At 46.0% G+C, this 15,485-nt stretch overlaps 1 protein-coding gene across 1 annotated transcript in view; it reads right to left on the reverse strand.

Annotated features, from left to right (window-relative positions):
- ALG12 (ALG12 alpha-1,6-mannosyltransferase) overlaps positions 1-14,829 on the reverse strand; it is a 31,653-nt gene extending 16,824 nt beyond the window's left edge. The window contains exons 1-6 of the mRNA XM_083463623.1: positions 14,777-14,829; positions 10,382-10,563; positions 7,948-8,080; positions 5,475-5,648; positions 3,832-4,026; positions 2,959-3,062 (exon numbers count right to left, since the gene is read on the reverse strand). Of these exons, the coding sequence (XP_083319749.1) occupies positions 2,959-3,062; positions 3,832-4,026; positions 5,475-5,648; positions 7,948-8,080; positions 10,382-10,543 (768 nt within the window). The 5' untranslated portion in view covers positions 10,544-10,563; positions 14,777-14,829. The remainder of the gene's footprint in view (positions 1-2,958; positions 3,063-3,831; positions 4,027-5,474; positions 5,649-7,947; positions 8,081-10,381; positions 10,564-14,776) is intronic.
- Positions 14,830-15,485: the final 656 nt, after the last annotated feature.

The following is a 15,485-nucleotide window of genomic DNA, read 5'->3' on the forward strand; positions in this document are numbered from 1 at the left end:
AAGAAAGGAGAGCCTTGACCGCGTTGAAGGCCGCCGTCTCCCGATGACCCCAGGCCCAAGGCGTCTTAGTGCTAAGGAGTCGGTGAAGAGGCTCAGCCACTGTGGCTTTGTGGGGCAGGAACATGTTATAAAAGTTCAGCAGCCCCAGGAATGCCTGCAACTCCGTTTTGTTCTTTGGGGTGGGGGCCTGCTGGATAGCGCGGATCTTGGATGTGGTTGGATGAAGACCGGAGGCATCGATAAGATAGCCCAGGAACTCTACCTGTGGAACGGCGATCTGGCACTTCTCCCTCTTTACCTTGAGCCCGGCCTCCTGGAACCTGGTCAGCACGGCACGGAGGCGCTCGAACAGCTGCTGGTGTGAGTCTGCAGACACCAAGACGTCATCAAAATATGGTACCACGCCCGGAAGCCCTTGCAGGAGACGCTCCATAAGGCTTTGGAAGATGCCAGGAGCCACACTCACCCCGAACTGCAACCGGCGGCAACGGAATGCCCCCCGGTGGGTGACGATCGTCTGGGCTTCAGCAGTGGCATCATCGACTGGCAGTTGTTGATAGGCTTGGGCAAGGTCCAGCTTAGCGAAGACCTTACCCTCACCCAGGGAATGCAGCAGGTGTTGGACAACAGGAACCGGATAAGCGTGCTGCTGAAGTGCCTTGTTGATCGTGCACTTGTAGTCAGCGCAGATTCTCACCGACCCATCTGGCTTGACAGGCGTGACGATGGGGGTTTCCCACTTTGCGTGGTCAACCGGCTCCAAAACTCCTTGGGCGATCAGTTTGTCCAGTTGTTCGTCCACCTTAGCCTTGAGAGCAAAGGGAACCCGGCGTGGCTTTAGCTTGATGGGGGCGACTTGTGGATCAAGGCTAAAGGAGATGGGCGTACCTGTATATTGGCCCAAGGTGCCGTCAAAAACCTCGGCAAAGTCTTTGACCAGACCCTCAGTCTCTGCGTTAGAGATGCAGTTGATGCCGGTGACTTCCAGGCCGAGGGCATCAAACCAGTCTAGCCCTAGGAGGCTTGGCCGCTGACCTTCGACTACCACCAACCGGAGCAGGCCCGAAAAATCCTTGAAAGCGATCTGGAACCGGCCAACGCCTACCACGGGAATGTCGTTTCCCTGGTAGTCTCTCAGGTGTACGCGGTGAGAGTCGAGTTGCCTTTTGGACACTCTGGGTACCAGTCTTTTGATGGTGCTCCATGACACGATGGACAGGGCAGACCCGGTGTCGATCTCCATGTCACATGGAGCTCCTTCAATGAGCACCGTGACGTTCAGCTTGCGTCGCGTAGGCGAGTCGGTTTGGCCAATCGTGGTTCCAGACGGGCAGCGGCAGTTGGTGAGAGCGAAACAACTTTCCTTGGCAGACTGGAGTGAAGACTTGGACTTGCGAGTCGATGAAGGGGGGGTGTCAGACGGAGCCGATCGGCAGACCTTAGCGATGTGGCCCCTTCTGGAACACTTCCTACAGATGGCGTCTCTGAATCGACACTTGGCACGGGAATGGTTGCCTCCGCAGCCAGCACATTCCGGTTGGCCCTTGGACTTCTGTTGGAACTTCCTGCGCTCCCGCTTTGTCTGGTGCACGTCATCGTCTTCACTGGAGGATGCCTCCTCACTGCTGGCCTCTTCATGATGCACCGGAACTGGCTCCCTAGCAAGACGCGGGCTGCTGGACTTGCGGATCTCCTGGGCGGAGCGTTCAGCAGCTTCTGAGGCCACAGCTTCCTCAATGGCTTTCTGTAGCGTGAGGTCTGGCTTGGCTAGGAGGCGCCGTTGCAGATGGATGTCCCGGACCCCGCAGACGATTCGATCCATCAGGGCATCGTCTAAGTCTCGGAACTCACAGTGCATTGCAGCCTGTCGCAGGGCGGTGGTGTAGTTGTTGATTGACTCCCCCTCTGCCTGGTTCCGGTGGTAGAACGCATGGCGGGCAGCAATCTTGGACGGCTTTGGTGCGTAGTGGTTGCGGAGCTTCTCTTGGATCGTGTCCCATGGTGTTGCCTGGACTGCTTCAGGCGCAACCAACGCTCGGGCCGTCTCAAACACCTCAGGCCCACAGAGGCTGAGGAATAGGCCCCGCTTCCGATCCTTTGATACTGCTGTCAGCTCGTTGGCTTGGAGGTAGCAGTCGAACCGAGCGAGGTAGGAGTCCCATGATTCAGAGGCTGGCGCAAACGGCGGTAGAGGCACAAGTGAAGCCATGATTCCGATGCCGGCGTGAAGGGCGATGGATAGAACACAGTGCTCTAGCCAGAACAGTCAGCTCTGAATTGGTTCTGCCCAGTGATTTCGCTCAGTGATTTCGCTCTGTGATTCAGCTCAGTGATTCAGCTCAGTTCAGAGGCTGGCCGCATCTGGCTGTGCTCTGATGTCCATCCATCCCATCCTCGTCGCCAGTGTTAAGTCGTGGGTTGACATAGCAGTCGGCACAGCGATTTCTTCAAGTAGCTCTTTATTCTGGTAAGCTGGAATAGAACTGACTGCAACAGCTCAGCCGGCCTGTATTTATAGGCAGCCGGCTGTCAACATTGTAACCACAACAGCCCAGAGTTCCCGCCTAAAATAACTGCCGCGGACCTGAGTGAAAACTATCTACAGACCTGAGTGAAAACTATATACAGTATCCCCCTGTTGGCCCAGGGTGAAACTACACTACATAACAGTCCCCCCATGGGGGGTGCAGATAGTCGCAACCAATGCCTAAGCAGCCACTCACTTGTTTGTATTTTAATAAAGTTGTGGCCAAAATTATGCCAAAAACCTTAAACAAAAAATTCCATGTGATGTGTGAGTTATTGGGGTGGCCCTGGGGACCTCGACACGCAATGTGATTATATGTAAAACCAATAAAAATCAGAGAGAGAGAGAAAATCACAGGGCATCAGCTGGGACGATCATGCCAGCTCAGAATACCTGACTTCACTGATGCTGTACCACACATTAAAGGATACTCCCCAGTTGGAACTTTTATTTAAAACGGTGTTATACCAAAGCACTTTCCCCTCAGGCCACAGAAGCTGCCTCCACAACATAGAATCCAAGGCTACGGTGAGGCCTAAAAGAAAGCAAAATCCCAAAGTAAAAAGTGAAACGGAAAACACTTTTTCTTTTCTTTTTTTTAGCTTGAAGCAATGAATTTGTTTCCCAGATAAGACATAAAACACAATCTGAATTACAGTTGAATAAAAACCTTCACTCTGGGCTGAAGTCACAAGCAAGATTTGAAATATAAGCAGCAGATTATTGAAAGAATTAATGATATCAGGACTTAGATAATAAGTTTTAAAACAGCTAATAAAAAGTAGTAAAAATAAACATCAGGAAAGGTGGAGTGGGAAGTCTAGAAGACGTTATGTATGTATAAAAAAATTATATGATGGTAAGTGATTTGAAATATCTTTGGAGACTATACTGTATATATAAAAATAAAATAGCTATTTGATGCTAGGTGTTTAAGACTTAGTTTTTACAAAGGGGTTATTTCTTCACAAGTCCAAAGGTGCATTTTAATTGTTAAATATTTCTAGGCCATCGTTGCTTTTTAGCTTCAACCTTTCAATGCAAACAATTCTCCCAAGGCAGTTTCCTTTATCATTATAAAGCAACAACACAATTGCAGTAAAATACTTCAGAACAGTAATTAGAAAGATCTCCGAGTTCAGCCAAGCAATCCGTAAAATTAATGAAGCCATTTCGGAACGCTGTTCAAAACCAGAAATAAAAATAGCTACTAATAACCCACAGCCAACCTCTGGTTCTTCACAGAAACGCATTGACGCTAAAAGCAATCTGAAAGAAAAATGGGTCTTCAAGAAAAGACTTACCTAGCCAGAGAGCCCCTGCAGGAACGCTATAGGAAAGCATTTTCACAAAGGAGAGCCTTTTATTAAATAGGGTTATCAGAAGCATAAGACCCAGGAATATGCAGAGCTCAGATCTGAAGACAATAATGGCCAACGCCGAGAAACAGATGAACGAGCGGTGCTTTTGCTGAATCCAGGACGTGACTGCCAGTAGAACTGGTGGACAAAGAAACAAAAGAATCTGTCAAAGTGTGACCAGATTTGGGGTTCCGTTTTAAAAATAAGAACATAATTTTCATTAAATTTTCTGTTTTACAATTTAAAACATTGATTTAAACAACTTTAAAATATCAATTTCTTCCCTGTCCATGGTTAATTTTGCATAATAATAATAATAATAATAATAATAATAATAATAATAATAATAATAATAATTTATCATTTATACCCCGCCCATATGGCTAGGCTTCCCCAGCCACTCTGGGCGGCTTCCAAAAAAATATTAAAATACTGTAATACATCAAACATTAAAAGCTTCCCTAAACAGGGCTGCCTTCAGATGTCTTCTAAAAGTCTGGTAGGTGTTGTTCTCTTTGACATCTGGTGGGAGGGTGTTCCACAGGGAGGGCGCCACTACCAAAAAGGCCCTCTGCCTGGTTTCCTGTAAAACTTGGTTTTTTGCAGTGAGGGAACCGCCAGAAGGCCCTCGGTGCTGGACCTCAGTGTCCGGGTAGAACGATGGGGGTGGAGATGCTCCTTCAGATATACTGGACCGAGGCCGTTTAGGGCTTTAAAGGTCAGCACCAACACTTTGAATTGTGTTCGGAAACGTACTGGGAGCCAATGTAAGTCTTTCAAGACCGGTGTTATATGGTCTTGGCGGCCGCTCCCAGTCACCAGTCTGGCTGCCGCGTTCTGGATTAGTTGTAGTTTCCGGGTCACCTTCAAAGGCAGCCCCATGTAGAGCGCGTTGCAGTCGTCCAAGCGGAAGATAACCAGAGCATGCACCACTCTGATGAGACAGTCTGTGGGCAGGTAGGGTCTCAGCCTGCGTACCAAATGGAGCTGGTAAACAGCTGCCCTGGACACAGAATTGACCTGCGCCTCCATGGACAGCTGTGAGTCCAAAATGACTCCCAGGCTGTGCACCTGGTCCTTTAGGGGCACAGTTACCCCATTCAGGACCAGGGAGTCCTCTACACCTGCCCGCCTCCTGTACCCCATCAACCCTTCCCTAAAAAAAAGGTCAACAACACCTGGCAATGACAATGGGTAGATCACAGCCGGTCTTTTTATACTGTGAGTAGATCACAGTCTCTTGGAAGTTGGACGTGCCTGAACTAGACCATTCAGTATTCCATTATTCCATTCATCAAAACTTATTTACACCATTGAATTTATCTTAATGCTGCCCACCTTTTCAAGTGTACACCATCCCCCCCCCCATATATTCAATAAACATTTTCCAATCTTCTCTAAACGTACACTCTTCTTGTTCTCTTATTCTATATGTTAGGTCCGCAAGCTGTGCATATTCCATCAGTTTAAGTTGCCATTCTTCTTTGGTTGGGACCTCATTCGTTTTCCATTCTGGATTACCGGTAACTACTGATCAAGCGGCAAGTTATTTCAGCCTAAAGGCAACGGCGGGTAAAACTGCTTACCGACGGGTAGTGCAAACACGTTGGGGAGCGTTCGAGTGCAGTAGAACATCAGGTGGAACTGCGTCGCAGTTATGAGACAGAACATCGTGGAGACGGTCGGACCAAACTGCTTTCTCACTTCTTTGTGCAATCGCCACAAGGCATAAATCACACACAGCCCCACGCTTCCTCGGACTTGCATGGAAATAAAACAGGGTGGGGAGGGAGGGCAAACGTTATCTGTAGTAGAAATGGAAGAATCGACTGCTGCGTCACAAGATTACTCTGGCAATCTAACTGCATTAGAGATTGTAGCAGAGGTGAGGTACCTGTGGCCCTCCACAAGTTTTTTTTTACTATTTTTACTATTATTATTAATAATAATAATTTACTGACAAGTTTCAATTATTTTCAGAGTTTCCAGTTATAAAGAAAAAAAGTGATACAAAGATAAAGAAAAGAGAAAAATAAAAAGCCACAAAAATGTGCAAAAGGGGGAAAAATTATATAAATATATATGAAAAATACTCTAACCTATAAATATAAATTTGATATTATTATCCTAATACTTATGTAAATATTAATAGCCTACTGCATTTTGTATAACTCAAAGTTTCCAGTTATAAAGAAATAAAGTGATACATGGAAACAGAAAATAGAGAAAAATAAAAAGGCACAAAAATGTGTAAAGGTTGGGGAGAAAACATTAAATGAATATATATGAAAAAATACCCTAACTGTCAGGGGTTCAGGGACAGAGGCACAGGGGAGGCAGGAAATGGAGAGCGATGGAGATGAATCCCAGGACAGCGAGGAAGAGGATGACAATGACGCAAGGGATTCTATGAGTCTCTCCAGCGAATCAGAGGATTCCCAGAAGGGGGCGCCGGTGGTCAAGGCAAGGGGAGCCCCAGGGGGAAAGTGTCAGGAGCGGGGGGCCAGCAGGGGCTCCCAAAGTGGCAGCTGGGCGTCAGGACCAGCATCCCCGCCAGAACGCAGCGAAGGGGGTGGAGGTTCCAGTGTATCAGAGGAAGCAGCTCCGGCAGCAGAGAAGGAAGGGAGGTCGGAGCAAGCCACCCTCCCGGAAGGGGAGGGGAGTAGTGGAGGGAGTAGTATAACTGTCAAAAGGAAGGTTAGAGGTTGGGCGTGCGCGCCAAGTTCAAATGTGGAGGCGCGCGGAAGAACAGGGAGCCCGGAGGAGGAGCCAGGTCCCAAAGCCCGCAGGAGGGGGGAAGAGCAGTCTGGGGATTCCGCGTCAGGGGAATCCAGGAGGGGCGAAACCCCAGCGGGCAGAAAGACCCTGCGGAAAAGGAAAGAGAGGAAGAGGTGGAGCAGCGTAAGCCTCTTAAACTGGTGCAGGGGAGGGAATGATTCAGAGGGGACTTCAACGGTCTAAGGCTAACAGACGTGGGGCTGCACGCCTCGGTTGTGGAACCAATAATGAACTGCAATAAACATCCTTGTATATAAGAAGAACTTGGCGTTGGTCTTTTGTGAGCTGAGACCTGAGGCAGCCCTGACACTAACCCATAAATAAAAATTTGATATTAATATCCCAATACTAATACTACTAGTGATTTATTACTTATACCCTGCCCATCTGGCCGGGACTCCCACTCTGGGAGGCTTCCAACAGGATATTTAAAACACAATAAAACATCAAACATTAAAAACTTTCCTAAACAGGGCTGCCTTCAGATGTCTTCTAAAGGTCAGGTGGTTGTTTATTTCCTTGACATCTGATGGGAGGGAATTCCACAAGGTGGGCGCCACTACTGAGAAGACCCTATTTACATATTAATAGCCTACTGCATTTAGTATAACTCATTCCAAGTTTCCAGTTATAAAGAAATAAAGTGATCCAAAGAAAAAGAAAAGAGAGAAAAATAAAAAGGCACAAAAATGTGCAAAGGGGGAAAAAACATTATATGAATGTATACAAAAAATACCCTTACCCATAAATAGAAATTTGATAATATTATCCCAGTACTTGTGTAAATATTAATAGCCTATTGTATTTTGCATAACTCATTCAATGTTTCCAGTTATAAAGAAATAAAGAGATACAAAAAACAGAAAATAGAGAAAAATAAAAAGGCACAAAAATGTGCAAAGGGGGGAAAACATTATATAAATATATACGAAAAATACCCTAACCCTTAAATATGAATTTCATATTATTCTAATACTTGTGTAAATATGAATAGCCTACTGCATTTTGTGTAACACATTCCAAATATTGTCATATTTATCCCAGTCTGCATCTGTAAGCAGCCCGTTCACAAGTTGCAAGTGTTCTCATATTGTCGATTCACTTACTGTTGTTGAACTACAATTCCCAGCAGCTCCAGTAAGTATGGCCAATGCTAAGGGATAATGGGAGTTGTAGTCCAGGATCACGGTTTCCTCATCCACAGTTTACAGAGTATTACAGAGTACCCCCCCCCCAATTCCTGAAAAGGGCCTTTCTTGACTTGAGCAACAGATCTCATACCTATCAGCTGGGAGTAAAACTTGGACATTTGCAGCAGCGACAGCACACCGACGGCTGGGCTGGAAAGGAGCGCGACAAACAATGGGCCAAGGAACGTCCTCGGGACGACGCCAGGAAATTCGTGATGATCATACTGTCGTTGAAAAACAAAGAGGCTATAGAAAGGTAGGCGACAAATGTAGCAAATAACAAATAAGGTGGTATCTCTGGTTGCGTACGGGATCCGTTCTGGAGGCCCGTTCGCAACATGAGCAGAACGCAACCCGCATCTGCTCGTGCTCGGGTTGCGATTCGCCCCTTCTGCGCATGATGTCATTTTGCGCGTCTGCGCATGCGACGAAACCCAGAAGTACCGGTAACCCTTTCCGGTACTTCCAGGTCGCCGCGGGACACAACCTGAAAAGGCGTATCATGAAGCAAACGCAACACAGGGTACGACTGTATATGACCCACAAAATAGAAGGCACAAATATTCTATGGCAATGGCAGCTCTAAATTCGGTGGGTCTGCATAAACAGGGATGCACTCTCCAAAGTATTTGCTCCAGAGTAGCCCTGCTGGTATTTGTGGCGGTAATTAAAAAGACGAGTAGTCTAATCCTGAAGCAGCAATTCGCCTAATACAGTACACTTCCCCACGTGATCCCTCTGGAAGGATTACTATACTTTTCAGTGTATAAGACTACATAACACCGGTATTGAAAGATCTATATTGGCTCCCAGTACGTTTCCGAGCAGAATTCAAAGTGTTGATGCTGACCTTTGAAGCCCTAAATGGCCTCGGTCCTGTATATCTGAAGAAGCATCTCCACCCCCATCGTTCAGCCCGGACACTGAGGTCCAGCTCCGAAGGTCTTCTGGGGGTTCCCTCACTGCAAGAAGTGAGGTTACAGGGAACCAGGCAGAGGGCCTTCTCGGTAGTGGCACCCACCCTGTGGAACGCCCTCGCACCAGATGTCAAAGAGAACAACAACTACCAGACTTTTAGAAGACATCTGAAGGCACCCCTGTTTAGGGAAGCTTTTAATGTTTAACAGACCACTGTATTTTAATATTTTGTTGTAAGCCACCCAGAGTGGCTGGGGAAACCCAACCAGATGGGCGGGGCATAAATAAATTATTATTATTATTATTATTATTATTATTATTATCATCATCATCATCATTGTGGCGGTCTTATACATGGGGAGTGGATAGGGTGGACGTTTGATTGGTTGCTGCCACGGCTATCAGCGGCTATTGTGCGTTTTATGGGTTGCTGCGTCAATGGGTGGCAGTGACTGGCTGATGCTGCAGCAACTGGGTAGGCGATTTGCAGCTTCTGCTGGTGAGGGGACAGATGGGAGTCGGATTTAGCAACGTGTGTGGGTGAGCAATTTTCAGCATTCCCCCCCATAAAAGCTCAACAACTCTGTGCAATCCTCCACAAAAAAGCCCAACAACTTTTGGACAATCCTTCCTTAAAAAAAAGGCTCAACAATTTTGTGCCATCTCCCCCATTTACATAAATTTTAGTCCCCCCAAATAGTCTTATACATGGGAGCATCTTATAGACGGGAAAGTACGGTAAATAAAATATTGGTGAGGCACCCTTGCCCTCCTGCTGTTGCTAGACTCCAATTCCTATCTATACATATGTGGGGCTCAGACTTGTACTGAATTCAATCCAAATATTTTGGCTTAGCAGATGTGGAACGGCCTTTACTTCATCATCTGCGCAGGGAATAATGAACTGATAAAACATTTTCCTCACTTAAGATAAAGGGACCCCTGACCATTAGGTCCAGTCGTGGCCGACTCTGGGGTTGCGGCGCTCATCTCGCTTTATTGGCTGAGGGAGCTGGCGTACAGCTTCCGGGTCATGTGGCCAGCATGACTACGCCGCTTCTGGCGAACCAGAGCAGCACACGGAAACGCCATTTAGCTTCCCGCCAGAGTGGTACCTATTTATCTACTTGCACTTTGACGTGCTTTCGAACTGCTAGGTTGGCAGGAGCTGAGACTGAGCAACAGGAGCTCACCCCGTCACAGGGATTCGAACCGCCGACCTTCTGATCAGCAAGTCCTAGGCTCTGTGGTTTAACCCACAGCTCCACCCGCGTCCTTTCCTTTCTGGAGGGGCATAAATACGGCTTCTTTTTTCATCCATGCCTCTGAACATGGGATGAGAATTAAGTGCTTAATCTCAAATCTCACCCCAAGAGAAAAAACATAATTGTGCTCCTCGTTCGACTCCTTCAAGCAATGGGGTGTTTGTTTCCATTCTACCATGTCCCTCGAAACCCAAAGGCTAAAAACGGAGAGTGTTAAAATCTCTGCTTGGTTGCGTGAAGTCCGCCCTTTCGTCCCATGAACCTAGTAACTCAGCAGGACATCAATCGTAAACGGAGGGAGGTTTCAGAAGAAGGACTCTCCCCGAGGATCATCCCATTCACCTTCTCGAAGTCCAGTTTGTGCCAAAGGATGTCGTGGATGGCCTGAAGATTGAAGCTCTCTTCCACTTTTGCAAACGGGCATACTGCTAGGTGCACGAAGGCCACGGCGATGATCAACAGCAACAGAAGCTGCTGTCCTCCCGAAGATCTCTTCTCAGCCATGCTGGATACAAAACATCCACCTGCGCATGATTATAGTGTGGGATCGAAAGTGAAAAGACATGAAAATGATGTACAGTGGTACCTCGGGCTACATACGCTTCAGGTTACAGACTCCGCTAACCCAGAAATAGTACTTCAGGTTAAGTACTTTGCTTCAGGATGAGAACATAAATTGTGCTCCGGCGGCGTGGCAGTAGCAGGAAGCCCCATTAGCTAAACTGGTGCTTCAGGTTAAGAAAAGTTTCAGGTTAAGTATGGACCTCCGGATCAAATTAAGTACTTAACCTGAGGTACCACTGTACCGGTGGTATTTGGCTCCTAGTAAGTTAGCAAATATTACTGCAGATGGTGACAGCAGTCACAAAATTAAAAGACGCCTGTTTTTCGAAGAAAAGCAATGACAAACCTAGACAGCATCTTAAAAAGCAGAGACATCACCTTGCCGACAAAGGTCTGTATAGTGAAAGCTATGGTTTTCCCAGTAGTGATGCATGGAAGTGAGAGCTGGACCAGTAAGAAGGCTGATTGCCGAAGAATTCATGCTTTTGAATTATGGTGCTGGAGGAGGAGACTCTTGAGAGTCCCATGGACTGCAAGAAGATCAAACCTCTCCATTCTGAAGGAAATCAGACCTGAGTGCTCACTGGAAGGACAGATTGTGAAGCTGAGGCGCCAATACTTTGGCCACCTCGTGAGAAGAGAAGACTCCCTGGAAAAGACCCTGATGTTGGGAAAGGTGGAGGGCACAAGGAGAAGGGGACAACAGAGGATGAGATGGTTGGACAGTGTTCTCAAAGCTACCAGCATGAGTTTGACCAAACTGCGGGAGGCAGTGGAAGACAGGAGTGCCTGGCGTGCTCTGGTCCATGGGGTCACGAAGAGTCGGACATGACTCAATGACTAAACAACAACAACAGGAAGTTAGCAAAAATGTATAAGACAGGTACAAATACCTGAGGGAAATGTAAAGAAAAAGAAGGCACCTTCTACCATATGTGGTGGTCGTATAAGGTAATAAAAGCATTCTGGGAAATGATCTATAATGAATTAAAAAAATGTTTGAAATAAGCTTTATTTTTTAAAAAACCCAGAAGCTTTTTTATTAGGAATTGTAGGTACCGACATCACAAAGGAAGAGAAAAGCCTTCTTATGTATGCAATAACAGCCGCGCGGATGCTACCAGCCCAGAGATGGAAAGAAGATACAGTCCCAACCAGAGAGGAATGGCAAACCAAGCTGTTAGACAACGCTGAAAGGGCAAAACTGACTGGAAAGCTCAGGAACCAAGAAAGAATGAGGAAAAACTGTCATTTATTTAGGAGACCACTGTAAGCAGATGAAAACATTAGCAGGATTCTAATAGCAATTGTAATGTAACAAACACTATGGACAATATGGAGAGGTATAAAATATGGATTATGAAATAATGTGCAGTTGAAAAGGTTGACAATAGGACCCCTGGAGGGGATGGGGGGAAGTCTAGAGATTCAGAGAAATCTCTAAATATGGATATGTATTTGGTATGGTTATAACTCTACGCTGGTAAAATCAAATAAAAATTATTTTAAAAAAGGGAAAGTTCAAAGACAAATCAGCATCTCTCTGCAGAGCCAAACACCGTAGGCACAAAGAATTTGGTTTGGGCACCAAGCTGTTCTAAAGCAGCACAACTTCACATTGCAAGCATGTTGAGCTCAGCCATTTCTGTCCCCTCTCTAGTTATCTGGATAGAAGGTACTGTTATGAGTTTGTGGGTGCTAGACCCCCATAATGCCTGGGTCCAGTAGGTGTTGTAATTCGATTGTGGAAAACGTTACACTATAAGCCAGGTCAGGTGCCTTGTGGTTTGTTCGTGTGTTTTTTGAATAAATTTCATTAAAGAAAAAAGCCAGCACTTACGTCCAATATCCTCTCCTCCCCACAAACTAAAACATTAATCTACATATCTTATCAAAGGAAAAAAGAAAAGAGTATGAAAGAAGAAAAAGAAAGGGTAGAGAGAAGAGAATAGTAATAAGAAATAAGAAAAAGTGGTACTTCTACTTGGAACACAGCACAAAGCCAAAGAATTTCACAGTGCCTTTGCCACACGTGCTATTAGAACAAATATACCCAAAACCCAAACTGACCCCTTGCTCAACACAAATTTTCCATAACAAGCAACACAGAAGATGCTTTGTTCACACGGAGTATTTCACCATGAGTTAATTCCCCCTTTTTTATTTTTATCTTTTGAAGGATCATTAATTCAGCCAAAGTGTTTGTTGTTGTTGTTCTCAAACAGGAGCAGATAAAAGGGGGTTGGAATATGAAATACAAGTGGAGGTTCTTTAAACAGGGCACACGGCCTTGTCAAACAGCCTTCTTAAAAACAAAGCCAGGAAAAATCAATGTGCATCGATTTTTACTGGAGTGTTTTGTTGATTGCCTTGTTTTGCTTTTTTGCCAATACTAAGTCCTAATGGTCCAACGCCAGGGTAAATCAATAAAGGGGAGAACCACTCTGGAGGAAGCGGGGTTGGTGTTTTGCAGCTCAAATCCAATCATTATTGGTTTCTATTGATTTATTGGTTTGTTTGTAGTTCGTATAGGAGTTGTGTTTTTTTAATGTTTGATGCTATGTTTTGTTTTTCTGTATGTTTGTAAACTGCCAAGAGTGTCTGAGGAAGCCCAACAAAATGGGCACGATATAAATTTAAAAGTTATTATTGTTGTTGTTGTTATCTGCACCTTGTACTCAGCACATAACCTGGAAACTGCAATTAATCCAGAATGCGGCAGCTAGACTGTGGCTGGGAGTGGCTACCAGGACCATATAACACCGGTCCTGAGAGATCTGCATTGGCTCCCAGTACGTTTCTGAGCACAATTCAAAGTGTTGGTGTTGACCTTTAAAGCCCCAAATGGCCTCGGTCCAGTATACCTGAAGGAGCGCATCCACCCCCATCGTTCAGCCCGGACACTGATGTCCAGCTCCGAGGGCCTTCTGGCGGTTCCCTCACTGCAAGAAGTGAGGTTACAGGGAACCAGGCAGAGGGTCTTCTTGGTGGTGGTGCCCGCCCTGTGGAACGCCCTCCCATCAGATGTCAAGGAAATCAAGGAAATAAGCAGCTACAGTGGTACCTCGGGTTACGTACGCTTCAGGTTACAGACTCCGCTAACTAAGAAATATTATCTCGGGTTAAGAACTTTGCTTCAGGATGAGAACAGAAATCGTGCTCCAGCGGCGCAGCAGCAGGAGGAGGCCCCATTAGCTAAAGTGGTGCTTCAGGTTAAGAATAGTTTCAGGTTAAGAATGGACCTCCTGAACGAATTAAGTACTTAACCCGAGGTACCACTGTATCCTATTTTTAAAAGACATCTGAAGGCAGCCCTGTTTAGGCAAGTTTTTAATATTTAACGCTATCTTGTTTTTAACACTCGATTGGGAGCCGCCCAGAGTGGCTGGGGAAACTCAGCCAGATGGGCGGGGTATAAATCATAAATTAATATTAATATTAACCTTGAGCAAACTAACTGCATCCATTATCACAAACAGCTGGAAAAGCAGCATTAGAGGCACTCTGCCTCACGTATACAAGATAGAGGGCATTTAACGTGTTTGTACCTTCGTTGTGCATAATACCTGCTCCCTGTCCCCCAACTTGGCTACATCCATATTGCCTTTCTTGCAGGGGCATTTATGGGACAGGAATGCGACTTTCCTGCCTCCCTGGCGACGCACGAATTGTTATGTTGCAAACATGCCACCACACTCTGGATTGAGGCGGGCGATCCTTGAAACCCAGAGGGCATCTTTCGATTGCAACTTGAACCGTTGCGACAAATCAACGACGCCCTCCGCAGAATCCGATTTATTATTATTTATTGCATTTGTAGACCCAGAGGTCGCAGAATAAAATCAAAATACAAAACCACAAAACACATAATCGAAATGGAAGTAATAGCCCAATTTGCCAGGCACCCCCCCCCGTAAAAAAAACAACAAATTTTAAAAGGGCATCGGATATTTGATCCGACTCTTCTCCCGGTTTACTTTCGCTCCTGTTCCACCCCCCAAAAAACACATTTTAAAAGGGTATCGGATCTTTGATCCGACTCTTCTCCCGGTTTATTTCCGCTTCTGCTCTCCATTCCTCCCTCCTTCCCTTCGAGATCAAGCCTGCCAAGCCCATCCGACGGAAGGATGAGGAATCCTGCCCGATCCGGACTAAGGAGGAAACTGGACTTACCCGCAAGGCACCCACGTGGCCACTCTAGGCAAAGCCAGCCCGCGGAGCACGTGATGCGCGATTCATGGGCGGGGCCGGACGCGTCAGCTGACCGAAGCGCCTGCGGAAGTAAGGGCGCCGAGCTAGCATCCCGGCCATCTTAGGGACTGGCAAAAAGCACAGGGCTTAAATGCAGGGCGCATTTAAGCGCTTGAATGGAGCAAGTCGGAAGAGGGAACCTGAGGATCATCTAGTCCAACCCCGTGCAATGCAAGAAGAGGCATCTGTCCCATAGGGGGGTAGAAGATGCAACCTTGGTAGGGTTGCCATATTTCAAAAAAGTAAAAACCCGAAAGTTGTGGAGCTTTTTTTTTTTGGAACAAGCCTAGAGTGAAAATCAGCACAGAGTTGTGGAGCTATTATTATTATTATTATTATTATTATTATTATTATTATTTATTATTATTATTTATTATTATTATTTATTATTATTATTTCTAGGGGAACCAAAGATCTTGAGGTTGTTTTTTTTTTTTAATAAAAGCCAGAAGGATTTTGGGGTTTTGGAACTTTTTCAGGTTATTTTCCGAGGCGATTTCCAGGACGTATGGCATCCTTTGCATTATCAGCAGCACGCTCTAACCCAGGCACCCCCAACCTTCGGCCCTCCAAATGTTTTGGACTACAATTCCCATCATCCCTGACCACTGGTCCTGTTAGCTAGGGATCA

This window comes from Podarcis liolepis (genome assembly GCF_965112155.1).
Source record: "Podarcis liolepis genome assembly, chromosome: 10".
Taxonomy (NCBI): domain Eukaryota; kingdom Metazoa; phylum Chordata; class Lepidosauria; order Squamata; family Lacertidae; genus Podarcis; species Podarcis liolepis.